The sequence below is a fragment of the Melospiza melodia genome, chromosome Z (genome assembly GCF_035770615.1).
Source record: "Melospiza melodia melodia isolate bMelMel2 chromosome Z, bMelMel2.pri, whole genome shotgun sequence".
Taxonomy (NCBI): domain Eukaryota; kingdom Metazoa; phylum Chordata; class Aves; order Passeriformes; family Passerellidae; genus Melospiza; species Melospiza melodia.
This window is the reverse complement of record NC_086226.1, coordinates 21,801,489-21,828,311: the sequence shown is the minus strand read 5'-3', so window position 1 is coordinate 21,828,311 and position 26,823 is coordinate 21,801,489. Positions and strand designations below refer to the sequence as shown.

The following is a 26,823-nucleotide window of genomic DNA, read 5'->3' as shown; positions in this document are numbered from 1 at the left end:
CATTTTAGAAAGAGCTGCAAAACACATTATTTACATCTTTATTGTGTGTCCTGCTGCAAAATTACACATGGATTAGATTTGCTGTTCTTCCCAATACTATTCCTTTGACAAGAAAATAAAGCAATAAATTTCTATCACTAAAAGTTTTTTGCATATAAAAAAGATGAAAAAAACCTACAACAACTACACCACTGAAATATTAAAAATTATATTTTACTGCATGAAAAACTATGAAATGGAACTTAGCAGTATCCTGAACACCTGGCCTTAGCCTTTTTATGTGAAAATGCCATTACACATTACTATCTACAAAGAGCATATTCTGTAGGGCAATTATGAAGATCCACATAATTGATATAACTCTGATACAAAATTTAAAAAAAAAATTACAACATTATCAGGACAGAAAGGGTTAAAAATTATTACCCTTGCAATAAATTCAGAAAAAAACTATGATTTTCATTGTTTTGGATAAGCACTTTGGGGCTGTTAAAATAGAATATAGAAAGCAGCAGCAGTTCGAACTTTCCAAAATGGAGAACAGCTAAAAAGCCAGATATTTAGATTAAGACTCTTCTGAAACTTTTCACCTCTTAAAAAACAATCGGGGGGGGGGGGGGGGGCGGAAAAACCAGCACAGTGCTCCTGAGTTTCCAACTGTTTAGAAAACCAATAAATTAAAGGCTATGTATTATCAACAATAGGAGTAGGTGACTTAAAAATAATAGCATCCTTTTTTCTCGGAATAGTTACAAGAAGATTCAAGAAGATTCAGACTAATCCTATCTGCCTCTACATTTGGATGCTTATAGGATATGTAATTATTCAAGCAGCCTCTTTAGAACCCATGATCATTTGTATATAGGTGTAGAGAAGTCACTTTCTACTGGTATTTCTTGAGCATTCTAGACTTCTGTCCTTAAATATCCTCCTAAATCACCTACTTAAGGACTAACTTCTTTAAAAAAAAAAACACAATAATCCTAAAATGTGGCTACATGAGTCAAGCCTTCTCCAAGGCTCTCCTGAGGTGGAGACCACTCACACCTGGCTGACTGGAACAACTCCACCAGAGCTCCCCTTTTCTAAAACACTCAAATCCCTGAGCGACAACATTGGAAGATGATGGCTTTCCTCTGCTTTAATTTAATTTTTCAATGTAGTGTGACAAGTTTAAGGAAGAAACAGAAGGAAAAAATAGAGCTGTCACATTTGAGTTCTGAAAAAGTTCTAATGATCTAGTCATGATGTATTCAGATGTTATTTTTAGAGGAAGACTCATGCTTTAAAATATATGTGTTAAATTGGCAACTTTGCTTTCAACAGATCTGCTGGGTCCAAGCTCTCCTTGGAATGATGGCCATGGTCCAAGTAAGGTATACTAAAAAAAAAATTGAAGATAAAAGCTGATATGAATTACAAAAACCAAGTTCCAGGATATAGGCAAATTAATATTCTTAATACCTTTATTCTGACAAATTTATGATGCTTTTTTCCTAGGGTTTGAAAGAACAACACACATTAATGAAGCTACTACTAATTTCTTATTATTAATTTAAATTGTTCTCCTGAAATAAGATACTGCACCTCCTCACTATGATTAGATCTGTCCTTTTCTTCTGCCAGACCATACCTGCTGTCTTCTGCTTATACCGTATACGATGCTTGCTTCTGCATATCACAGAAATATTCACCTATTGCCCACAAAAATCAATACACTAGGGAAAAAGTCTAATCAGATTATCCTCACCTATGTACAGGGCAAACCAAGACATCTGTTAAAGGATGTATTCTTTCCTCTCAAAAGGAAAAAAAAAATGGACTACAAGCTTTTTCATGTCAACTTCACTAATCACATGGATGGTAAAGTTAAAAAACAAAAGTCAAATCATTCTGGAAAAATAGAGCTGCATTTGCCCAGCAAAATTTTATCACTAGTGATGGCAAAAACATCCACTTGGTTCCTAAATGCTGGCAGAGCCACCAGGAAAAACTATGGTGAGAAAAGCAGAGTTGTAACATATAAACCAGGCAATCCAAAGAAAGAAGGAACTAATATCTTCTCATGGCTGTTCCTTGTCAAAGCAGCACTAACCTACTGAAAAAGTTTCGCTCAACAGGCCTCTTCTCCATACTGTCCAACTGAAATGAAAGGGACTTTTCTAGAAGTGGGGTTACCAAAAGAAAAAAAAAACACAATATATTTAATAGGGTTTGTTTGACTGGTTGGTTTTAACCAAATTATTTCAAAACTGAACTTGGCCTCTGCTTTTGTGTAGATCTCATCACTAACATCCAATTAAATTATTAAAAAAAAAATATATAACTACTTACTCTGATTTTTGATATTGTTCAAATTCTGAACCCAAAGCTGAACTGTTTGGTACATATTGGTTTCCAGAAATAATTCCAAGTTATTACTTGGCAATGCTTGGCATTGTTATTTTCCACTGGCCCAAAATACAGCTGCATTTCTCAGAAACTCCTACATAACCACTGCATTTCAAAATATACCACTTATTATAAGAAGTTCATCTGCTCTGTAAAATGCAACAGTTAACTCACCCCTGGGCTGGTAATTTCAGCATGAGAAAGTGCATAAATATGGGAACAAGATGTACTTATTCAGGTAATCAGATATTTTGGAGTGCTTCAGACTGTGTCTGGTTATAGATCAAAATGCAAGACACTGAAGCTCAGCACTAGAAGAGAGTAGCAGGGACACACAGATCAATAGCTCCTTATGGACTATAAAAACATGAGAGATAAAAAGGAAATGTATATGGGAATCAGAAAACAGTTCACAGTCATCACAGTTTGGGATTCTTTTACGGAGTGTCCTCTCTTCCCATTTTAATTAGACGGACCATATTTTCGACTGTCAAAATAGGCATGACTTCACTAAACTTGTGAAATTTCTGCATGCTTGTCCATTATTATTAACACTTTCACTCCATGTATAGGATCTTGAGTTAATCAATAGTGCAGATATCGTTGGATATCTGTTGTGTCCTCTTCATTGTCACAGACTTTCACTCTCAGTTTGATCATTAAATTAATGGTAATGTTGGTGTTAACTCTAACCTAAGAACTGCTCCTCTAAGAAACAACTCTCAGAGACAAAATTTTCCTTCAGATTTCACCCCCTTTCCCCCCCAATAAAATACAATCAAAATCAATGGAATACATTTAACCAGAACAGTATGACATACTTGTCACAGCACACAGACATAATGCACTTAGTATCAGAAGATTCTACAAAACTGTCCTTCACCAGCCTATACATTTGGATCCATTCAGAAACTCCTTTCAAGTATACCATCAGGCAACACATAAGTGAGGACATTTTACTTCTAGAGAGAACAGATAAAAGTAAAAAGATTAACAGACTGTCATGGTACATTTTAATACCAGAATCCCAACAGCAAGACTGGTAAGGGTTTATGAAGCACTCCAGGATTTCATAATTACACCATGTGATTACATATCAAGTGATGTACAATTTTTCTAAAGGGAAGATGAGGAATGTAGGAAACTAACTCTGATGACTGATTTGTTTTTTACTTTAACTTCAGTTACAAAGAAATTCCTTGCTATTTAAACAGATGCTATATAACTATACATGCATTGAGATGTAAATAAATAAATATCATACAGTTTAAATTATAATATGTAAATTCTAAAATATCTTAAATTTCATTTGTAAATTAAAAAAAAAAAAAACACTGCACTTAAACTCCCTATAGGCAGGAGGGCCACGCACATTATTCTCAAAACATTAGAGATTATTAATCAGAATATTGTCAGACTCACTAGTTGTTATACAGACCACTTAGTTGTCATACACCATATAAGAGACTTTTCATGGAATCATAGAATGGTTTAGGTTGAAAGGGGACCTTAAAGATTATCTAGTTCTAAATCCTCCACCATGGTCAGGGAGAACTTTCACTAGACCAGGTTGCCCAGAGCCCCATATAAAATGGCCCTGAACACTCCCAGGAATGGGACATGCAGAGTTTCCCCGGGCAACCTGTTCCATTTCCTCATCATCTTTACAGAACATGCGCATCCCTCTCGCCAGTCTAAACTCCTGATTAGCCACAGTAACTTCCTACTGATTTTATTAAGCTCCACCAAGTCTCTAGAATATTATCTTTCCTCCATGTAATTGAACTACTTAAAACCTCCTATCAGATATCATCACCCAGCTTCATGGCTAGTTAAAATGTGCAGAAGAGCATGGGGACGACTGCAAAGAAATTCAGCACATGATTTAAAATGAAGTATGTACCTTGCCTTCCCTATGAAAATTTTAATCTAGAAAATTTAGCATCTAATTTTTTCTGTAGTCTTGTGTCCTGGCGTGATTTGTTCGCCTGCTTTGTGCCCAAAAATGCGTCCTATAGCTTTAAGCTAAACCCAGAGAGAGAGAAAGAGGAAAGAGAAGTGATAACATTTTTTTTGCCAACTGTGTTTTAAAACACAGAGATAAGACTCTTGGTTTTTCCCAACTCGTGGCTTTTTCTCTCTAGAAAAAACATATGGAGTAGTTTCTTTGCTTTTAAAGTTAGCTTTTCATTTGTTAATTGAAGCAGAAGATTTTCCTGAAGAGTAGCTTTGTCTTCTAGAACTATGCAGCTTTTCTCCAATCCAAAAACCAAAACATTGTCCAGGGTCCCCCCCACATTGCATGGTGGTCCAAAGACCAGCTCCAGACTCAGTAAAAGACTGAACCACACTACAGAAAAAATTCTGAATCTCTTCAAAGCAGCAAAAAGTTTTATTATTTAACATTATTCGTTCTTTTCACACCTGTAAACAACTTGCTTGTTAAATAAACAATTTTTTCACTTTCTCCAAGAAAAATACTTTCAAACCTGTAAGAACTCATGAAAAAAAGTTGCTAAAACCTACTCTTCAGTATAAAGGATACAGAACATTTCCTTTCAGAGCACTTCCTCCTAAATTTGTCCAAAACCAGGACATCCTGTTAAATGAATCACATTTAATCTCAGAGAAAATACAAAAGCATGCCATAGGCTACATGCAATTTAAAACTGTGGTAATTAATTTTAGATTTCCTCTGCAGTAAGTAAGGATGCTAATTTCAATAACTAGTGCAACTAGGTACAAGTATGACTAACACGGAAAATGAAAGAGAAGTGTGTTATAACTTCAGTTGCAACTTGTTAAAATAACTTTCAAATGAAATATAAAACTCATGCATATTCTTTTATTTATGTACTGCAAAACCATTATTTTTCTTTTCCATGTCCTTTTACTATTTATTGTCCTCATCACTCTTAAAGGTGAAAAAAGGAAAAAGCAAATAACTTGTAATGACTAATATTTCTATATTGCTTTCTGTCACAGTCTTCCTCTTTTTTTTTTTCTGTCCTTTCATCCTTCTCAAACCAAATCAATTGAAACTTCTGCTTCAAAAGCAGAAGTACCCATCTCTTGCTCAGCATTTTCTACATAATGCCAAGATGTCAAATGAGGCCAGCTTTGACATGATACATGAAATCCAAAGGCCCTCTACTCTGTGTGTATGAAGAACAAATAAAAAGAGAAACATACCATTTTCCCCCAAACTGCAAGAATAGATTCTTAAACCAATGTGAAGGAATATATTAGGGTGACTTCCCACTACCTCAGGGGCATCCTCGTTTAACGTCAATATAATACACTGAAATTTTACTACATGCTACACAAAAGTAATGTAGTAATTTACAGAAGGCCATCTATGCTGACCAAAAGCTAAAAAAGAGTATTCTTAAAAAGAAACCATTTTGCATTTCTTCAACCAAGATCTCTGTAAGAATCATTTTGTCTGGAATAAGCACAGCAAAAAGCAAAATTAAGTAATGCAAACCTGTCTCCCTTGTTTTATTTTCACAATAATCTTCTTATCAATAATACAAGCATGAATTTAAATTTGGGGAATCACATGTTGGTGGATAATGTTTCAGATTAATTTAGCTAATGCCTGTAATATGTATGTCAGATTAAAACATTTCTCCCAGATTTTCTGCAAGAAACATAGTACTCTGCATCTTCAACAGCAGATAAAAACTTACCTTATTACAAAGTCATGGCTGTCAATCTCTTTCCCACAACCACTCTTCAGAAGGACGCCAGAATTCCCAACAACTGCACAGGTTTTAAATCGGCGATTTTTCATTGGGGAAACTTCAGGGAGAAGGCTGTGCAAATCCTGAGAAATATTTAGAGTGCGACGTCTATCCAGTACATAATGAATTACATCTCCAGGCTTGAAGCTGCTTTTGACCACTGAGACATCTCTTTCGGCATCCAAGAACTGGAGAATATTCTTCCTGCATTGACAGAAAAACGTAGAGACAAAACCCAACACTCCCTGCTCAAATGGAGTTTTATCTAGCAGCAGTATAGGTAAACCTGCACAAACCATACATCATAAAGCAGAGGGCAAACAGTGTCAGTCCTGCCAGGGTAATTTCCCATGCTCTAGGATTGAGTTAGAGGAAAGCTTTTAGGATGGAGTTAACACTGTGGTTACAATGTAACACACAAATACTACAGAACGAGTGCTTAATGACTTCTACGTACAAAGACACAGAGAGACGAAGGAAAGGTAACTGAAAATTTGAAGGCATACTCTGTTTGACTATCTTCACAAAATTTTGGAATTAAGACATTTTTAAAAAGAACTGTGGCAGTTTGTTTTCATAAAAACAAATTTAAAATCAGCCTTGACTCCTCTCTGAGAAGGGGTTTAACATGCAAGGGATTTAGAAAACAAGTTCTATACCTCGTAACTCAGTGGGAGGGATTGTCTAATAAACTCTGTCCAAAGCTTCCATTCTGCCCTCAACAGAACGGTAGAAACAAGGGTCCAAAAATTGGCACATGTTCAATACATAGATTCAAAATAGATACATAATGACTGCAGTGTTATGACTAATGTATGCAATGACTGACGTTTAACTAGCAGAGTAGAGCAGTCTTCAGTACGCCCTTGACATAAAAAGCTGAAAAAATCCCAGAGATGGAGGAGCCACTGGTGGCTCAGGATTATAAATCAGCTGTCTTAGGTTGCAAATGCAAGATGTGGCTAGAGATGTGTTTTCAATTGCTATCTGTTAAAACCAGGTGGGATGATTTTCTTTATCTCTTCCACAACCAATCCTCCCTCTGGGGAGATATCTTCTGTTAATGGGCCATTGAGTCTCACAGCATGACTGATAAAATTACATCATCCCACTGTGAGATGTTCCACCCAGGGGGAGGAGCCAAGCATTCCTACCTGGATATAATCTGCTATTTAGAACACCACAGGCAGCTTTTTCCCACTAGAATCCCAGAAGATCAGCCTTTTCCTACTGGATTCCCAGAAAAAGACCAGACCCATCTACAACACCACTGTACCTTCAGAGAAAACCTACACCCTTTCTACAGAGTCATTGTTTCAACAGAAATACACCTGTCACTTGGGAGGACTGCAGCCACCATTTAATCAGACTGCTACCACCACCCTGACCCACAGGGTGTCAAGTTGTATTCTGACTCTGTTAGTGCTTTTTTTTATTACTGCATCTTTTTTTTTTATTTTTCCTAATAAAGAACTGTTATTCCTATTCCCATATCTTTGCCTAAGAGCTCCTTAATTTCAAAATTATAATAATTCAGAGGGAGGGGGTTTACATTTTGCGTTTCAAGAGAGACTCCTGCCTTCCTTAACAGACACCTGTCTTTTCAAACTAAGACATGAGCGAAGCTTTACAAGCTTGTGTCCACCTGTGAAGCAGGTATGTTTGTGAAGAAAAATCACATCTGAACCAAGTACAACCCTCTTATGGAACAGACAGGGAGTGCTGAGCCAGGCCACGGTGTTTAGTACATAACAAATCTACTAGAAACCTCTGCATCTACGAAGATAAGAAAAACAAAAACTTAGTATTTTTCACTGTTGTCAGTAGGAAAGGTGGAATTTTAAAAAAATGGATATTTTGTTAACTAAAAGAATGTTTTTTACATATTAAGCTTCTAAAGAAAAACTTCCATAGAGCACAACCAATCAGGAAAAGATAACTAGAAATGTTATGCTAGCAGTTGTAACACTTAGTCACAGCCATAAAGGTGAAACAATCCCCCACAAATTAATAGAGATGAACAACAGAAACACCCATACTCACTAGCCAGCTCTTGTGTTGCTGCCTCAAGAAAGAAGAGTATGTCTGAATCTTGCATGGATTCAGATCTTAAAAGCCATAGGAAAAGTGAAACATAATATAAAGGGTTTTTAAGTAATTCCTCTCATTTCCTAAACTTGGCCAAAAAAAAAAAAAAAAAAAAGGAAAGAATATCTGGAATATGTTGGGCTATCTGTTACAGCTGTCACACATGAAGCAAGCAGCCTCACAGTAAAGGCAACTTATGCTGAGGCATATGAGGGACTCAGAAAAGCAGGATAAACAATCTTAAAATCCTTAGTTTAGCCTTTGCTAAGGCCAGGCAAGGTATTTCTGTAAAAAGGAAGATGAAGACTCCAATTTGGCCTTTAAATTGAATGGACTTTAAATCTCCTTGGGTTTGATAGTTTAACTTTGTGGGCGCTCTGCAACAGATAGATCAACTGATACAAAACAAAAAAGAAAAGGAAAGAAAGAATTGCCTAATCTAGAAGTATTAAAAATTACTGCAATTATTCATCACATAGGAAGAGGTCTACTACATCTGGAGCTGTAAAAGATAATACGAATCCATCAAAACCTACAAATATCATCAGCCAAGCTATCAAGAAACTCATTTCACATCAACTTCAATGTGAGAAGGGATAACCACTGATGAATGTCAAAACCTCAAAAAATTAACTGCAATTCACAAGAACTAGATTTCCAACTACAAAAAGTCACATGATCACCAGAAGATTTGCTTCAGTTCCTGTTATCTATAAAAATTGGCCTTAAACTGCCCATGCTAGCAAAAAAAACCAACATCTGTACATGAACGCAGTATCTTCTCTATTATTTTTGAAAGAGGAAGGCAGTGAAGTTATGCAAACAGTGTCAAAAAAGTAAGAGCACATTGGCTTCCATTATTCATTTGGCTGCTTACATTCAAAACTCATTTATCTATATGCTTATAAAAGTCCTCCAAAGATTTTCATGTAGACCTGAATTAGAATCAGATAATCAACCACTCACTTAACACAGCCAAAATTTCCAAAATGTCTACAGAATTTATTTTTCAATAAAATGCTGAGATAGTCAGAAATGTCTAATCTTAGTATCTTCTCACATATTCAAAAATATTTTCTTATCTGAGGCTGTCATTATGTTAACATTAAATCATGTTAACATTAAAATATTTTTTCTTGATTCATCTGACTGTATCCAGGTATCTTCTGATACTGACAGTAATATGATAAATAATGCAGAGTCCATGCTATTGTTTTAAGTTCCTCTATGCTACTGACTCACTGATACCATGGCAATAACAGTACTTCCGATTTTCACAAGTAAGCACTAATCTACTTCAAGCTGCATACTAAATTCAAAAGTAAGCTCAACTGTAAGGGAAAAAAGAGCAGTGTTTTTAGCAAACCTTGAAGAAACAATGTTCTGCAGCCTTAAGCTAAACTGTGTAAACAGTTTCATTTAAGGTGGTTTTCAAGATTTTTTATGACAAATAAAACTGTGTCAGGGTGTGACCTGAGCCATTTTGTGGTCAGGTGAGACTGATGTGACTCACCCTTAATTACAGCAAAGCAGCTGCTTGGAACATGTTTACACGACTCAAAAAAAACCAGTGTCATAATCTGTGACTGACCTACGGTTCTTCTTTGATAAGCAGAAACCGATCTCCATAACATTTAAGTACCAACAGAAACTCCGGGTTGTCTGATGAGTTCATGCAACAGTAATGTCTCTGAACTGCTTCCCAAATGTTAAGACTATGTACTGCTCTGGGGCAGCACGATGGCATTTTTCTCATCACACATTTTTCTAGTTTCATTTTGTACTGTGGTCTTTTGTACCACAAAACTATTATACAGTCTCAAACTGTTCTTCACCTGCCTCAGAACTGTGTGAATGAACAAAAGAAAATAGACCACTAGACGATTTGAAGATTACAAAACCATGTATATTTTTAGACATTCTTAAGAAAACTGAAATATGACCGTCAATGCTTTTTCTGGGGAAAGTCACTTTTGTAGAGGAAGGCAGTGCCATAATTCATTGCACCTGGACTTGAGTAGACTCCTTCAGGTGTGAGGAGAAGCCTCTAGAGTGCATCCTAAGTGCCCAGGAAGTTTCACCAGCAATCACATTATGGAACAGAGATGGACTTGATCCTCTCTGTGCCCACTGAAGATATGCCTTTACGTACATGTCCCCAAGCCCATGTTTATCTAATATGTTCCTAATAATCCCATGTGGTGGGGACTTGACAACCTCCCCAGGCACCTCTGTCAGTGCTTCCCTGGCCTTACTGGAAGCATAGTATTCCTTAGATCTTTTCCACAGAAGCTGAGGCTGCTCTTGTTCCTTATGTCTTGCTTAGGCCTATACCTTATTCTTAGCAATATCCTTCATTTACCTGGGAATAAAAAATCACTCAACATTTTTTTAAAAACTTTTATGCTGTAGATTTCTAATCCCTCCTCTTGATTTCCTGCAGACTGTCTCTGACAGGCCTTCATAAACAACCCCACTTTTCAATCTATCAAGTCCTAACTCTGCTTTGCACTCCGCAGCTGGAAAGTAGAAGGTGGCCCTCAGCCTTTACAATCACCAGGGATTGCAACCTAGATAAAACATGATTTTTTTGCCAGCTAAATTATTTTAATTAAAAACAACATGAAAGAACAAACTCTATGGTTACAGAAGGTCACAGCTTGCTCTTTTACATGACTAGAGTTCCAGCTTCTGCTAGTTTCTTGAGGAAGCAGTGAGGACCACAGCACCTGTGCTAGGTTTTACTTGAGTCTGAAAGGGTTTCAAGAAAAGCTCTTCAAGAAAAGCAGTCTTTAGAATCATAGGATAGTTTGTGTTGGAAGAGGACTTGAAAGATCATCTAGTTCAACCACTAATTTGGATTTGTTAAAAACATACCTAGCTGCTAATAACCCTGGAAGGGCTTCAAGGAGTTCCCAGCTGATGGAGGTCACACAAACAGAAACACTTTAATACAAGAGAGTGGGCATGCAAAAGGAAGGTCGTCCATATACCAGCTTTTGAAGAAGATAAGCAAGGTAGAGTAAGATAGATTGGCAAGCAAAAATCTCCTGAGGATTAATATGACTAAACCAGACCAGGGAACCCTTCTCTGGAAGATTCTATGTCTTTGACACAAAAACAATCAGAAAGAAACAGTGCAAATGGCTTTAGAACATTGCTCCAAAAGCTTCCGAGCAATTGTAGTGTTCCATTGCTGAGTTGCATTTACTACTTAGCAATTGTAGTGCTCCTTTGCTGGCTCTGTATTTACTGCTAGCACTTCAGGGACTTATCAGAGCTGTTTCACACTAACTTGTAAGACAAAAATTGATAATAATTGGAACCTTTTGAAGGAGGAAGATGCTTTTTTTTTTTTTAGATGATGCTGACATCTTACAAATTCTCACACTTTTCTGACAGGAAATAGTCTCTGTTACATTGTAGAGATAAATACATTCCCAATGTAGTTATTTAAAAATTTGCCTTCCTGCAATTCATAACCTTATTTTGCTCCTTTCAGCATAAACTACCATATTTACTTAAAAGTAAGTAGAAAAAAGTCACAGACAAGAAATTGTAGTTCATTTCACACAGGTCATAGATGTGCTGTCATCAGTCCTGTGTGGAAGGCCTTCTCAAAGAGGTTTGTACCATTGCAGACACATACCTACTTTCTGAAACTATAGCCTTCATTACAAATGAAGTCTCCTTATTTCTATAAGCATGAGGAAACCTTTCACATTGCTACAGAGAGTAGAAAGGACATAAGACATAAAACCTTAGCAGATGTTGGACTCCTCTTCATGACTGAAATAACACAGATAGAAAAGGGAGCTAAGAAAGCAGTCTTCTTCCCTTTCATCCCTTTGTCACAGGAATGATCAATTCTTCTTCAAAGAAGTTGCCAGCAATGAGAAAGTAACATCAGTTGCAAAAACCAGTCTCCTACTAAATCAATCACTGGAAAGGCAGAACATTTCACACAGCCCCAAGTAAATAGTAATAGTAATTAGTAATACCCATAATTTTCACCTCAATCACAGAAAGTCTAGCACTTTCTTCTTAAGCCTGCTTAGTATCTCCAAAAGGCTGCTGCCTTCCCAAGAAGGCTGCTACACTCCACAGACTGCCCTTTCTGGCTGTAAAGTTCTAGAGCACCAGAAACCCACTGAAAGCTTTCCATCCTTCCATGGGGTCCTGATGAAGAAGATTTACCACTCACTGACTCCTATCTGAGCTTGGCTTTGCCAAGAATTCCTAAGGCCTTTGAGGCTGACAGACACATCACTAACTTGAGCAAAAATAAAATGGTGAGAGACGATGACCACAAAGTCAAGAAAGCAATAGCAAAGTACAATATTCTAGATGCCAATCAACATGATTTGACACATCACTGACCAATTGTCCTTGAACAAAGCAAAAAAATACTTTCTACATTTGAAAATTGATAATGTGAGTGGCAAGCTAAAGTAAGACACAAAAACATCTGCCATTCGTGGATGACTCTAAGTTTTATGAAATATCTTTATGATGGACACGAATGGCTTCACAAATTATTTCTCCACTACTTAGAACTGATAACATTTTATACATTACTCAACAGGCACTAACTTGCTTTTTATTTATCTCTTACTGTTATTTCCTATGATCACACCACAAGACCACCAACAAATCATCATGTTAACAGCTGCAATTATAGACAATGAATCATCTTCATAGTCTACACAGTGCATGCAACATATTATGGAGGGCTAAAGCAGTTAGTTAAACCACAAAAATACTGTACGACTTTGCCAGACACTTTTAAAGTTAGTCCTGAAAGGTGTGTAAGTGTAAAACTACAACTAAAATGCTTCTTACTGTAACATGGAAGAAAGGTGCATAGCAAACCACCTGAAAAAATGAGAGAATGTACATAATTTAGTCAACATCAGACTGAAATACATCACAAGGGGTTGCATGCAACTTCCTCAGTGAAAAGCATGCCTGATATCCCTTTTTCACTACTGAGAACCATAACTGAATGTGCTATACATGTCAGCAAAGAGGATTGCTGGAAAGATTATGCCTGGTGGGTAGCACTGACTCCTTTCATAGAGTTCATATCAACTTTTGACCCTAAGTCACATTAATCTAAAATAATTTTCTGGTTCATACCTACCTACTCTGTCTCTCCCAGAGTTCATTAAGGTAGCCATTTCCTCTGAAAACAAGACTGGCAATGTGGACTTCTAAATAATCTCAGCTTTATGCCCTCTATGGTACACTCTTACAATGGAAGAATTACAGTGGAACCTCTACTTCTAGTACTTAAGCCAGTGTACAAGATACACTGCTTTCTTCACTATATACTAATGAGACAAAAAAGACCCTTTCCCTGCACGGCATTTTAAAACCCCACATATAAAAGTGGTTCTTAAGTACACAATAGTGATTTATTAAATAAGAGAGATTTCCCTCTCTGGAAACAATTAAGAAAAAATTAGAGATTTTGATTTGATTAAGGAGATTTTGATTTGATTAAGAAAAAAATTAGATTTTGAATCTCATTAATCTAGTAGATTGAAATTATTACACATGAAATGATATACATGTATTAACAGGATGAAAACATACTAAAGCATTCTCCACTGTTTTACTTCATTGTCTGAATAACATATTTTGCATTTGGAACAGGTGGAAAATTGGCAAAACCCAAGCTTAATTTTCTCTCTTGATTTTAACCAAAAGGTTATTGTAATACCTTTTCTTGCTTATTGTTTGGCTTGAGCAGTAAAGCGTATCGGTTTTAAATGGTTCTGAAATATGATACTCAAATTTTCAGTAAAATGACTGAGAATAATTGTCTCTACTTATAGTCAATCATTTCCAAATCAGCGTACTTCACAAGTAGAAAAAACTGTTTTTTCCCAACTTTTGGACCCATAACTTATGATACATACAATTCTGAGCTACCTTTATCTTCTGCATGTTTTAGAATTAGGGACATAAAATAGCAGTCATTAAAAAAATTCTTATATTTCTCATTCAGAGAAGCCATGCTTTTATACATGAAAACAATGCATGATTTAGGGGTTTCTAAACCGTCCTTTAATTTAAAAAAAATTGAAAAAAAAAATAAAAGTAGAAAGGGAAATAGCAACTACATTTTAATTGGAACACATTACTATTTAAAATCTTAATATTCAGAAATCAAGTCTAATCTACTATGCAATTGTTGTTAAAAATAGTTACTTTCCCTCATTTTTCATAGCATGTGGCACTCCTAGAACTCCACAATGCCAATCCATGCTCCATGTGCTTCTCTCATGGGCCATCTTCCTGATGAAGATGGGGAAGATACAACACGACACACTCAGAGGCATCTTGCTACTCTCTGAGGCTCCAAGGTCCAGAGATCCACTGTAAAGACACATCAGAACTATCAAACAGTTCAACTCTGCTACTGGGCTGCCCCCTCAGCATAAGCCTAAGGCTCTTTTTGGCCTCATATCAATAAAGGAAATGGCTTAAGACACAGCTATTGTCAGTGTCTGACCCTGTGATGTGGACCAGCCACAGCCACAAGTGGACTCACAACACTTGATGGCCCAGCTACTGACTCCTGCACCCCAGCTGTTTGCCTAAGCTCCCTCTGTAGTCAAGGGAGAAAAGCTGGTATGCTTAAGATACTTTCACCTGTTCTATATCAAATCTTTAGGATAAGAGAAAATCATGTCCTAAAAGCACCAGTTTCTCACCACTGACTGTGGAAGAGTTCTAGACAACCAACTTAAATATGGACATGAATAATAGAGATTGATTACACAGGTCTTACAGTCACAGCCAGGTGAAAACATTTTATTAATTCTTATGAAGGATGACTTTACTTTGAAGCCTAATGTCATACAGTTGCATTTAACACTGAAACCTAAATAGATACACTACTGAAACCTAAATAGATACACTTTAAAAACATCCACTTGCAAATGTAAATCAAATTACTGTTTTATAGACCAAAGGAATCATAAAGCAAAATAAATTAAAATAATCATAGGCAAGGTGAAATGAATTGCTTTTTTATTTAGGAAACTCACCTTATTTCCATTACCAAAGAAGAATTGATTTTCCAACCTTCTGCAGCATGTTGGAAAATTGAGGAGTCACCCTTTTGAATTATCTTATCGGAGCTATTGATGATTGATCTACTCACACTCAGTACACCATCTCTGCAATGCAATATAGAAAGCACACAATTACATCAAGGATAACTCCAGTTTAAGTAATTTACATCCCAAGCCCCAGTAATATATCCTTTTATTCACAAAAAAATAAGCAACTATCTCTTAGCTTTCTAAAGAAAATAAACTGTAACAGAAAAAATCTATGACACAGTTTCTGTAATAGTTGAATACGCAAATTAGGAGCTTAAATTTGTTTATACTTGTAATGGAATAGCCATAACAAGACTACAATAAACTCCAAATTGTGAATCTGGACAAAACTTCATTATGATTGTAAGGCAGATTCTGCACTTCTAGGTTCCAAATTTCCAGTACTAAACTAAGAATCAAGTATTACATTTCAAGCCTTTGCCCAGCTCATAATCTGCAATACTGGTTTAACATATATTTTTGGCCTTCTGCTTAAAAACGCTAAAGATTTTAAAGTATGGAATTCTGGAGCTTAAGGACATACAAAATACAAAATTTTCCTAACATTTCATGAAACTTTTGCTTGCACACATCCAAAACATTTCAATTGTCTTATCCTGTCCATCAGTCATATGATTGTAATTTTTGGCAAGGTAACCTTAAAAGAAATAAATATAGTAAGCTTTGAGTGATGACCACTGAACACCTGGTGAGCTAGAACAAGCTGCAGTGATATTAGCCAACAGGATAACATAAATGAGGCAAAGAAGCCAAACACTACAAGCACAATTTAAGGTGTTACAACTAAAACTCATTTTTATCTCCACATCTTTCCATTATCATCTACCGTGTATCATCCACAGTCTTTTAGATGCCAGAGCAATGTTCAGTTGAGTTTAAACATGGCCGTTCACCACAAATATATCAAAGTTGTTGGAGGCAAAAGTCCACCACAAAAAAATGTTTTGTAACTCAGGTGTGCACAGGACAATGATATATAGAAATCTGTTTTTCTGTTAAATAAGCATGCTCTGAAATACTGCCAATAACAATAACTTGGAAACAGAATATCTGACCCAGTCCCTTCAATGAACAAAACGGTAAAGATGTGAGCCTGAAAGCTTTCCAGAATTGCTGACACTTGTTTTTCTGCGGCTGTAAGCTTTGATGACAATGGTATCAGAGCCCTTAGTAAGAAACACAGCAACATTACTGGCTGTATATAAAGCAATAATACGTAGTAAAATACACAACAGACTAAACACAAGCAATAGAAAATTAATTAAGGATAATAGGACATTAATTAAGCTAAATTAACAAAACTGGTAATATGCAGTAATTTCTAAAAAGTGCTGTCATTGCAAAAGCCCCATTAACTAACAAACCATTACCATACTCCTCACCAAAACCATCCTGCATTACTTGCAGCTCCCTTTCTCCCTCACCCTCATGCCAACACCCTGCAGCCCAGACATCACACTGGTGCAGAGGTAAGGCTGCCATCTACCAAAAACCTACAACTTTAGGTTCATGACCTGTATGCAAATTACCCAAATCTGCGAACCTGAATGCATGGGAAGATGCTGCAGAAGTCCCTAAATCCACTAGCCAGTATCCAATTAATACCTTTTGCTGTATTAACATTTTTTATTCTCTAAAACTTTTCCAAAATCGTTGTAATAATATTAATTACATATATATTCCTGCATATATTTTCTACATGCATTGAGTGCATGCATCTAAAGGCAAATGACCAAATTACATCCAGGTAAAGCTCTTAGTCTAAGGATACTTCAGAGATATCTCTAGTTTATTCTAGATTAAATATTATTTAGTACACACTTGAACAGTGAAACAAGTGACAAAACTTAGTAACAAAATGCACTGCCAACACTTAAACCATAGCACTCGATACATGGCTGATTTCCATAGTCACAATTTACAACTGCAGTGAATTACACAGATTGTACACTGAAAAAATATTAAATTATGTTCTTATGAAAGAAGATCCTAAGCACTTTCTGTTGAAGTTATTACTATGAATACAACTGGGCTCATTTAGATGCTCGTCTCCCCTTTATTAGATTAATTTTCGCTTCAAGCAATATTAAATAAAATAATACATAAAAATCCAAACTTTCTCCAGGTAATTCTTCATTGTGTAAATAAATGAACGAAACGTGGATTATTTTGTATCTTCTAGAATCATTGCAAATCCTCTCTGATATATTTGAAAGAACTGCCATACTGCAGCAGCAACTTACAACTGACAGTGTCAGCCTTCACTTCAGATTATCTTGCGTTGGTGACCAATCAGACCTATATAACAAGACTCTCTTCTCATTAAGATAGTTCATCAAATAAAATAACTGACTTCAAGTGTATTCCATTTCAGTAGAAGATGACACTGTCTAAGCAACACTACTCTGCGCATAGCATGCATGTTTCATTACTTGCTTAACCTTGAAAGGGACATTACTGTCTATTTGAAGTAGGGTGCACTTCACAGTAATTGTCCTAGCACACTTCCCTATGAAAGTGCACAGTTGGTTTAGAAGTTCTCATGTAACTTGGCACTGTATATAGCCAGTCCATTTTGAGTTGTCTGCTGCCACTAATAACCATAAAATGGGCCACCTCGTTCATCCATAACTTCTGAAAGTAAAATAACCCATGGAAAACTGACTTTGCTTGCTCACATGACCAGTCAAAAATAACCCAACATCTCAAACCCCTAATTCAGGAGAAAGGAAAGTGTAACATCAATAGAGGCAGCAGTGATGAGCAATACATTTTTAGGCTATTTTTTTTGCTTCATACAGTAATGAATGGGACAACGGGCTATGAAGAGAAAAAATATTTCCATAGTGCAAGTGAGTAGTACCATACAGCACAAGAAGTCTCCCTGATAAAGAAATAGAGATATCACAATGACTAGTCAGAAGTATATTATAGCTGTATTTTTAAGTGTTTGTTAGGAACATGTGTATTTATAACTAAACACACTTGTTTCCTTCCATTTAATATTAAAACAACAGTTAATTTTAGTAAGGTTTTAAGTTGTGTCAAACAATGTGCAGTGAGCGGAAAGCAGATTTTTCATTGCGAACTTATATAAAGTGATTTCTGAACAATTTCATCAGTTCCTTCTACTCTGAGAGGAAGGAGCACATACTAAGAAACACGGTATCAATGACAATTCTACCTCACACGTTCATTTTCACATCTGTTTTCACATAGCTGTAACCCGAAATTTTAAACTTCTGTTCATCTTCTAAGAATAAAGATAGGTTTGTGGTAGAAACCGGGTTACACTCAGGCCGAACAAGAGGAAGAGATACCAGAAAGCTGTAAAAATCTTGAATAAAAAAGGAAGCAAATATTGCACACACAGGTGCGGACAGTCCCTGCCCTCAGCATGTGCCGGGGCGACAGCTGGCCAGCCGTGCTCAGCTGCCTGCGTCCCCCTCCCTCACCAGACTGCCTGAGAAAGAGGGATGTCCTTCGTCTTTAACTCCGGGGGCCAAGTAGGTTGTAATTGCCTCAGCTTCCCCCAGGCCTGTACGGGTACTTACAACCCCCTTATGCCTCCTCCTTAAATTAAGGCAAGGGCTTACACAAGAGGACAAAAATCTACTGTGAAAGAATTCGACCCACAGTCGACATGCACTAACAAACAGAAAGTGTGAGTTCCTACTTAGCTTTTACCGATTACATTGAACGACCAATAAATTCATGCATTGCTCCAGAGAAACCAAAATCTTATACATCACCATGGAAAAACCAACTTGGCTGAAAACCTAGCATCTCCAGAGAACAGCTGCAAGATGGGAGAAAAATGAGGAATACAGGATGAATACATAAAGAGAAAGCTGAGGTGCAAAGATAAAAATGGCAAGGAACTCTTTGCGCTTCGTTCTGAGTCAATCACAGGCAGCAAAGGGAAAGAGTATGTAACAATTGGTCTCAGCGAGGGACCAGACTTTCCAGAGGAGGAAGCTCGAGAGCTAAGAGAGCTACACTTTTCTCAGAGCAAGAATCCTTAAGAAAAAGCCACGTTAAGCAAAGCTTCCACGCAAACACCAAAAACGGAAGCAGACCCGCATCCCACCACGCCTGGCTGCGAAAGGCAAGAAACCGAGGCACAACAAGCTCCAGCGACCGCCGCCGCCACCTCGGGTCGTCCCGGGGCAGCCGCGGATCGGTGAAACTTCCCAGGAGTTACGGCGGCTGGGAGGCAACTTCCGAAGCAGGGCAGCTCCTGTCCTTTCCCGTGCACTCGCACCCACCCTCGGCCGCCGAGGCTCGGCAGCAAGCCCCACTCGCCACTCGTCCCGTAGCGGCATCCGGGCCCTCCGGCAGCGCCCGTCAGCGAGAGCGCCGAGCTGCGCTGGTATCGCAAGCTGCGGGTCACAGCCTGAGTAGCTCCGGAGTACCTGACAACCCACACGGCCCAGCCGCCCTCTCGGATCGCCCTCCCGTCACGGCGCCCCGCAGTTACCCGGCGAGAGCTGCCTCCTGGCGCTCCTCGGTCCGTGTTATTTCCTTCGTCTTATAGAAGATGAGGAGGAGACTTATGGTGCACACAGTCCACCTCTTCCTGACAGAACGCATGTCTTCTGCGAAACGTGGCCCCCTCCCCCTTTTCCTTTGTTTATCAGGGGTGTGCTGGAAACAGCTGCACACGCGGCACGAATTGTTAAAAACACAGCGATGTATTTTTTGGTTATTTTTTTCCGAAATAATTACAGGAGATAAAATAAAACCAGGCAGAAGCAGAGGCTGGAGGTTCTTTGGCGTTTAGTTTGTCTCTCTTTCGCCTTGCCAGGCAGCTAGGCTTGCAAGCTCGCCTCGGCCGGGGAGACGAGTCCGCGGCGTGCCTGGGCGTTGGAAGAACAGGGCCGAACCGAGCACCACTTCGCGGCTCGCCGGCCCACCCAGATCCGCTGCGGCGCCTCTCGGCCGAAGGCGCGGCCACTGCCGCCCTCGCCGGGGCGGGAGTGGGGGCGGGCGAAGCGTGGCCAATGCGGACAGAGCGGGTGGGGCCTTGGCGCGGGGAGGAGAGCGGAGGACGCGGGCAGCGCCAGGGGGGGCGAGAGGAGGTGGGAGTGGTGGGCGGGCGGCTCCACCGGGTTTGAGGAAGGCTTGCGCTCCTCGCCTGGGTCATGTCCATTGTGTCCGTGTTGCCAGCTGGGTGTCTGAAAGTGAGAGCGAAGGACTGCCCATTGCTGTGCCGCAGAAAAGGAACACACTTCAGAGAAAGATGAGGGATTTTCGTCAATGGTTATTTTTTTCCCCCCCTCGCTCCCGATATGGTTGATTGTGGCTCGAACAAGGCACTGGGGGTTTTTCCCGGGCTTGCTGTTCCAAAGCCGCAGGAGAAGGCGGGAATGCAGAAGGGAAGCGACGTGGCCCCCGCATAGACCCCCTGGAGTCCGGCCAAATCCACCGCCCGTGCCGCGCTCTCCAGGGTCTTGTTTCATCCACACCGTCTCAACACGGCCGTTATTTTCCTAATTTCTGCTGTGGCAGTTTCTCTGAAATGCAGGAGGAAAAAAAAAAAAAAAAAAAAAAAAAAAAAACCCGAAAAAAAAAATAAAACACACACACACACACACACAGAAAAAAAAAAAAAAACAACAACAAAAAAAAAAAAACACACAAAAAAACACACACACACAAAAAAAAAAAAACAAAAAAACCCAGCCACGAAACCTGTAAACGAAACAAAAAACCCCAAACCTTTGAGATGGATAATCCCACATCACATGAAGATTAAATTATTGGCTAAATCAGCTTTTCTCAGTATTGCTTTGCCTTTTTCAAAGTCAGTGAACTGGAACTATGCTGATTCTGTGTGACAGGAATCTGCCCACAGCCCTTAAGTTTGCTCTTACGGAACAAGTAAGGCCAATATGACACACCTCCTACAGGGATCCAGGAAGGCTTTGATGGTAAATTTAGTGTGACTTCTCTTTTCTAGCTTAAATTACAAGCAAGAGCTCATGGGATGACAGAACCTTCCCTGGGTCTATTTGGCCTGCTATCTTGTGTCCAGAACTGATCCGTAACAGACATTTCACAGGCGGATGCAAAGAAATTTGGAAGTACACATTCTTCCTTTCTAGGAGAGTACTCCCTCACAGGCATGAGGAGTGAGGAAATGTTAGAGAAGTCGTTGAAAATCTTAAGCTACTAATAGCCTTTCAATTTCAATCAATTTCCAACTGATTTTTAAATTGGAAAAATCAGTTGTGTGTAGTAAAAAAGTTTTAATTCAGTCTCAGTGCAATTGAATGGAAATTGCAGTTTCCTTCCACGCAAGCCAGGTCAAGCTGCATTTTCTGTGCTCTTCTCTGCTGTCGCTCTAATAACTTAGTCTCAGAAAGTGATCTCTCTAAGGCATCAGCAGCAAAGGGAGAAAAACCCATTCTATCTGTGAGAATGAATTTCAAATTTCCCATTGTATGATACCTGACAGTCTTAAAAAAAAAAAAAAACAACAGTTTATTCAATGCAAAACTCTACTTAATATCTTTGTTAAAACTACATCACATGTTTCGCCTAAAAGTAAGGATGTCAATTCTGTTGAATATAATTGATATTTTTTATACCTTATATAATTTTTGTATATTAGATTATTTTTGCATTTAGATGGACTAATTAAAAATAGGCATTGAAAATGTATGTAGAGGATCCCGAATTCAGCCATCTTCAGGAGTTGATTTTACTTGATTCCATCCTCAACTGCCAAAGTCAGCTTATGATACAGTTAGCCACAGCAGCTCCTTGGTTTCATGCCAGACCACATGTAGGTTCAAAAGAAAACAGTGTTGCCTCCATCACCTTCTTCTCCTCTACCTACTGCTGCACTTCTTCCTCCCTGAAGGTTAAAACCCAGCTCCCATGCTGCTTCATGAGAACTAATTCTCACTCAACACAAGAAATCCCTGCCTGCGTCTAAGACACTTGAGAATTGACAGTGATATTCCTGCTGTGCCCAGCAGTGCACTTTTCTTTCCCTGCCTGGTCTGGTTGCAACCAGTCTGACTGAAACTGATCAATAAAGTTCAAGCTCCTAACCATCGAGACTCAAAAGGATTTTTCCAGTTACTACAATGAAAAACTGTCAGTTCATACTTAAGTAAAACATGGAGGAAACCACTTCTCAAAAAAAAAGCACAATGCACACCTGTGGCATTTTCCTGAAAATTTCAGCTGTTCCCATGCCTGTCATTCTACTAACATGAAAACATACTTCTGGGTCAGAAAAGGACTGTGGTATCATGAGACGTAAACCAGCTCATCCCCTACAGTGATTCACTGTCTTCACCTTCTGTCCATGCCATTCAAAGCTCTGATGTTATCTATGTAAATGGGACCCAGAGTTTCAGAAGCTCCTTAGAAGTGGATCCAGAGCAAGTTCCAAATTTGTTCACTCCTCTTCCAAATCACTCCTGAGCTTTCATGCAGAAAAAGACTTACAGCTCTGACTCCAATGAGGAGGACCCCTCTCAGCTCTTCTGCCATTCCTTGGGTTTCCCTCCTGGTATAGTTTTATTCTCTACTGAATTCTCTACTTAAAACTACTATAGTTTTATTCTCAAGTAACAGCAGACACAAATAATACATATATGTATAGCACATATGTAATATAATTCAGCCAGGTGTTACATATGATTTGCAGTGATAGAATTAATTTTTTACAGAAAATGAGTTTACGGTGCAGAGTTTAAATATTCATATTTAGTATTTCACCAATTCCTTTATCTTTGTGCCATCTACAGCAGTTCATACTTCTAAAAAGCTATCTAAATTATGCCTTGAAGTTATTTCCTCTTTTTCATACATCCTAATGATATTTAAATCATCAATCTATTTAAATATTTGAACAGCATTTATATCAAATAGTATGATTTATTTTACATTAATTAGAGGCATGGTTTATCTCTGTGAACCAGAAACATGTTCAATAAATCCTATTTTGTGGCATCTGGTAATAATAGTAGAATTTCTTTCACGAAGACTACTGGAGGAGCAAAAATGTGAATACAAATAATCTTGCATTTAAGCATTTCAAATTTCAGAGCGCTAATTAGTTTCTATGGCAAAGAGTTCTTGAAGAACTGCATTTCATGCTGAAGATGGTGCCTAGAAACATGAAACATTTATGTTTGTTAATGCATACTATCATATAAAGTGCCTTTTTCATTAAGAGTATTTCATGTTTTATATGGGTGGCCAGAAATCTCTTCTGAATTAGTTCAGGCTGTTTTATCACTGAGGATAAAGAAACACTAGAAGAGATTTCCTGGGGAAGCTGTAGCATTTCAATCGCTTGTTGTCTTTAGGACCAAGTTACACAAATCTGGATTTTTAACTCAAAGTGGAAGGATGAATGAGGTAAGTTTGTCAGGTACCCTTAAACTATTTTTTTTACTATATAATTTTAATGTCAATCTATCAAATTACAGTGAATACAGATTTCTGATTCCTACATAGTAACTTTCAACAAAATACACAACATTATGTAAAGGTCATGTGTGTATGCTTTTATTTCAGGAGCAGGCAATGCTGTGCGGCATTCTTGCATTTGTTTAACAACATTGACTCTGATTTAATCCTATGGAATGTATTTAATAGTATTAACAATTAAAAAATTTTTTTTGTAAAAAACCCAGCTAAAACAATGAATGGTGCTTTGTCAATTTATAAGTACTACTGCTACTTTAATCTTTTGTCATAGCTGACTTCAATATCCTTCAATATTTTCATTGATGGTTCAAGTAAAGGCACCAGACATCCTACTAGTTGCTTATGACTAATGTGCACAGAACACTTAAACTTACAGAATTGCTCATACAGCCTAAATTTAAATATTTTCTATGCTTCTGATTATCATCATATATCATACTTTCATCAAAATTTACACCTCTTGAAATATTATCTCTTCCTCTTGTAGCAGAAGTCCAGTATTACATTTTTAGCATTACTGGCATTACAAGTAGCATCACATAAAATACTTCATAATTATATGCAACAGCTTTCCATAGGCAGCAGAATAAAAGATAATGCACTAAGCTGCATTTTTGCATAGTTATTCTACCATATAGGACTCAAGGTTTGGGTTGGTGGATGTTAAATTTGTCATGATATTCAGAGGCACAAAAACCAGGTCAGAATCCATATTCTCATTCACTTTCCCTGCAGCTTTTGTGACCAGCATGCAGTGGTGACTTAGTCTTTGTAATTGCTTTGCAGAACAATCACAGGATCAATAGTGAGGAGACAGAATAAACTTATCCAAAATTTTCAGCCATTTCTTTTGTGTGGGTGATAGGAAGAGAGTATACTTTTCTCTAGAAGAAATTCCTTAGGAAGTGTTAGAACTAAATCCCAATGAAGCTGTACTCTGTATTTTACATTCTTTTCTGCAGTAGTGTATTTAGCCAGTGTAGAGATCCCCAGATAAAGCTGCAGTGCAACAGCGAAGAAGGATGTTTAATTTAGGGACATAGACTATTGTGTTTATTGCATTGCATACTTCCCTGATCAGTGCATGCTTTTTTACAGTAGGAAAATACAAACCATGTCCATATTCCAAGCAGAATGATCATGCAGATAGGGACCACTTGGAAAGAAGATGTTGTCAGTTGTTATGATCTCCTCCTTACTTTTGTGACATCGGATATTGCAGAAGTCCCACAAACATTGGTTATAAAAATGCTAATTCAAGATGGCTCTCAGCTAATATGCCTTGCAAGAGGGCTAAACCCTCACTTCTTGTAATCAAAATGTCTATCACCTGCATAGGGACTGTATATCTGAAATTTAATAATGATGAGCTGCAGTATTTCCCATATTGTATTTGAGTGAGGCTCAAGACAGCCTGTTTTTTTTGTAAGTGGGAGGAAGAGAAAACTTAGGGAACAGAGATAAGGGTTAGAGAACACTGGGAAACTAACAGAAGAGAAAGACAGAAGAAGTTGATATGGAAGAAAGGTGAAGATGAAAGGATTAAGGGGTTGGCAACTGGGAGAGAGGGCAACAACTATATCAGATCCAGTAAAAGGAATTAGAGGAAAAGTTCAGAGTTCAGAAAGGGCACAAGAACCTACTTAAATGGTGTCTTAGGTTAAAGTGTAAGATGTAACCAAAAGTTTGTATTCTATTACTGTCTTCGTAAGATGTTAAAACAGGTGAGGCAGCGTTCTTGATCTCTACCACTAGACAGCCCTAATAACCCCCTTCAGAGGGTTATCTCTGCTAATGGGCCATCAAGGTCTCACAGAATGACTCACAAATGACACCATCCCATTGCAAGATGCTCTAAGGCGGGGGGAACCAAACAGTCCAAACTGTATATAATCTGAGGCTTGGAACACCAGAGCAGTACCACTGGATTCCCACAGGAAAAGAGCATCATATCCACCACCAGAGTTCCAGAGAAGAACTAGACTTTTCAACAGGATCACTGCTTTGACAGAACCACATCCATCACTCCAAGAGGACTACAACCACCATTTAATAGGACTGCTCCCACCACCCTCACCAACAGGGCGTCAGGTTGTATTCTGACTCTGTCAGGTTAAGCTAGTGTTTCTGTCCTATTGTCTTTATTTAAATTTTCCTATGAAACTTTAGTCCTGACTTGGAATCTCCCACTGCTTTGCCTTCAAACTAGTGCAAATGGAGAAGTATGACTAATTCAGGCCTACTGAGTAAACAAGGTAAGAAATGCATATAGCTGTGTCTGTTTTTTGTCTTGATCTGTCCTTCTTGCAAGAACATGCCTCTTGTCTCCCTTACTTAAATGTGCCTGCACCTGTGGTCAAGACCTAAATTCACTTAATTGATCAGATATAATTCAGTTTTGGAGTCCGAATGAAGAATTTCTATTTCTAGAAGATAAAATATGACCTAGCCAGGAGACTGCTTTTTACTTAGGTGTTTCTTTTAGGTCAAATGAAAGAAAGTGAAGTAAATTTCTGGCTATATTTCCATACTTGAAGTTTAACTTGTAAATTGCAAACACATCTAAAATGTAACTGGATAAACATTTACAGCTTCAGAAAGCAATTTGCTTTCTGATTACATCAAACCTCCAATCCTCTTTTCATTAGGGCAACAAGGACAGCTTTTCCTTCAAATTTTGAAACTAGCAAAAATTATTTAAAGTATTTCCAAGTAAGACTTAGGGAATTATAACCTACATTACTGTCCAGCCCTGCTGAGACATTTCTTATGAGTTAGGGGGTATTCATGAGAGTTGCAAAGGATTCTGTATGCCTTCTTATGCTATTAGTTGAACTGGAAATATTGCTGAAAGAGAGAAGAAGAAAAATCACAGCTATGTTATCATTAGGTTAATCCTAATGTATTTGTCCTTGGTCATGCCTGCAGTGAAATCTTGTCCAAAGTCTTTCCTCTTAGGTGTTAAGGTTAGGGTTTAGGTTTGGAGTGAGAGGTCAGGGTTGAGTTTG

The 26,823-nt window shown here is 38.0% G+C and overlaps 1 protein-coding gene across 4 annotated transcripts in view; it reads right to left on the bottom strand.

Moving 5' to 3' along the window:
* The window catches only part of ST8SIA4 (ST8 alpha-N-acetyl-neuraminide alpha-2,8-sialyltransferase 4), a 53,319-nt gene extending 33,021 nt beyond the window's left edge, over positions 1-20,298 (bottom strand). For 2 of the 4 annotated variants that reach the window (XR_010031326.1, XM_063181090.1), the window contains exons 1-5: positions 19,842-20,298; positions 15,284-15,415; positions 14,442-14,609; positions 13,068-13,100; positions 6,084-6,341 (exon numbers count right to left, since the gene is read on the bottom strand). Coding sequence is in view for 3 of the 4 variants with exons in the window: in XM_063181090.1 (XP_063037160.1) it covers positions 6,084-6,341; positions 13,068-13,100; positions 14,442-14,609; positions 15,284-15,415; positions 19,842-19,954 (704 nt within the window). In the remaining variant the exon portion in view is untranslated. The remainder of the gene's footprint in view (positions 1-6,083; positions 6,342-13,067; positions 13,101-14,441; positions 14,610-15,283; positions 15,416-19,841) is intronic. The other 2 variants (XM_063181091.1, XM_063181092.1) reach the window with 2 other exon arrangements.
* Positions 20,299-26,823: the final 6,525 nt, after the last annotated feature.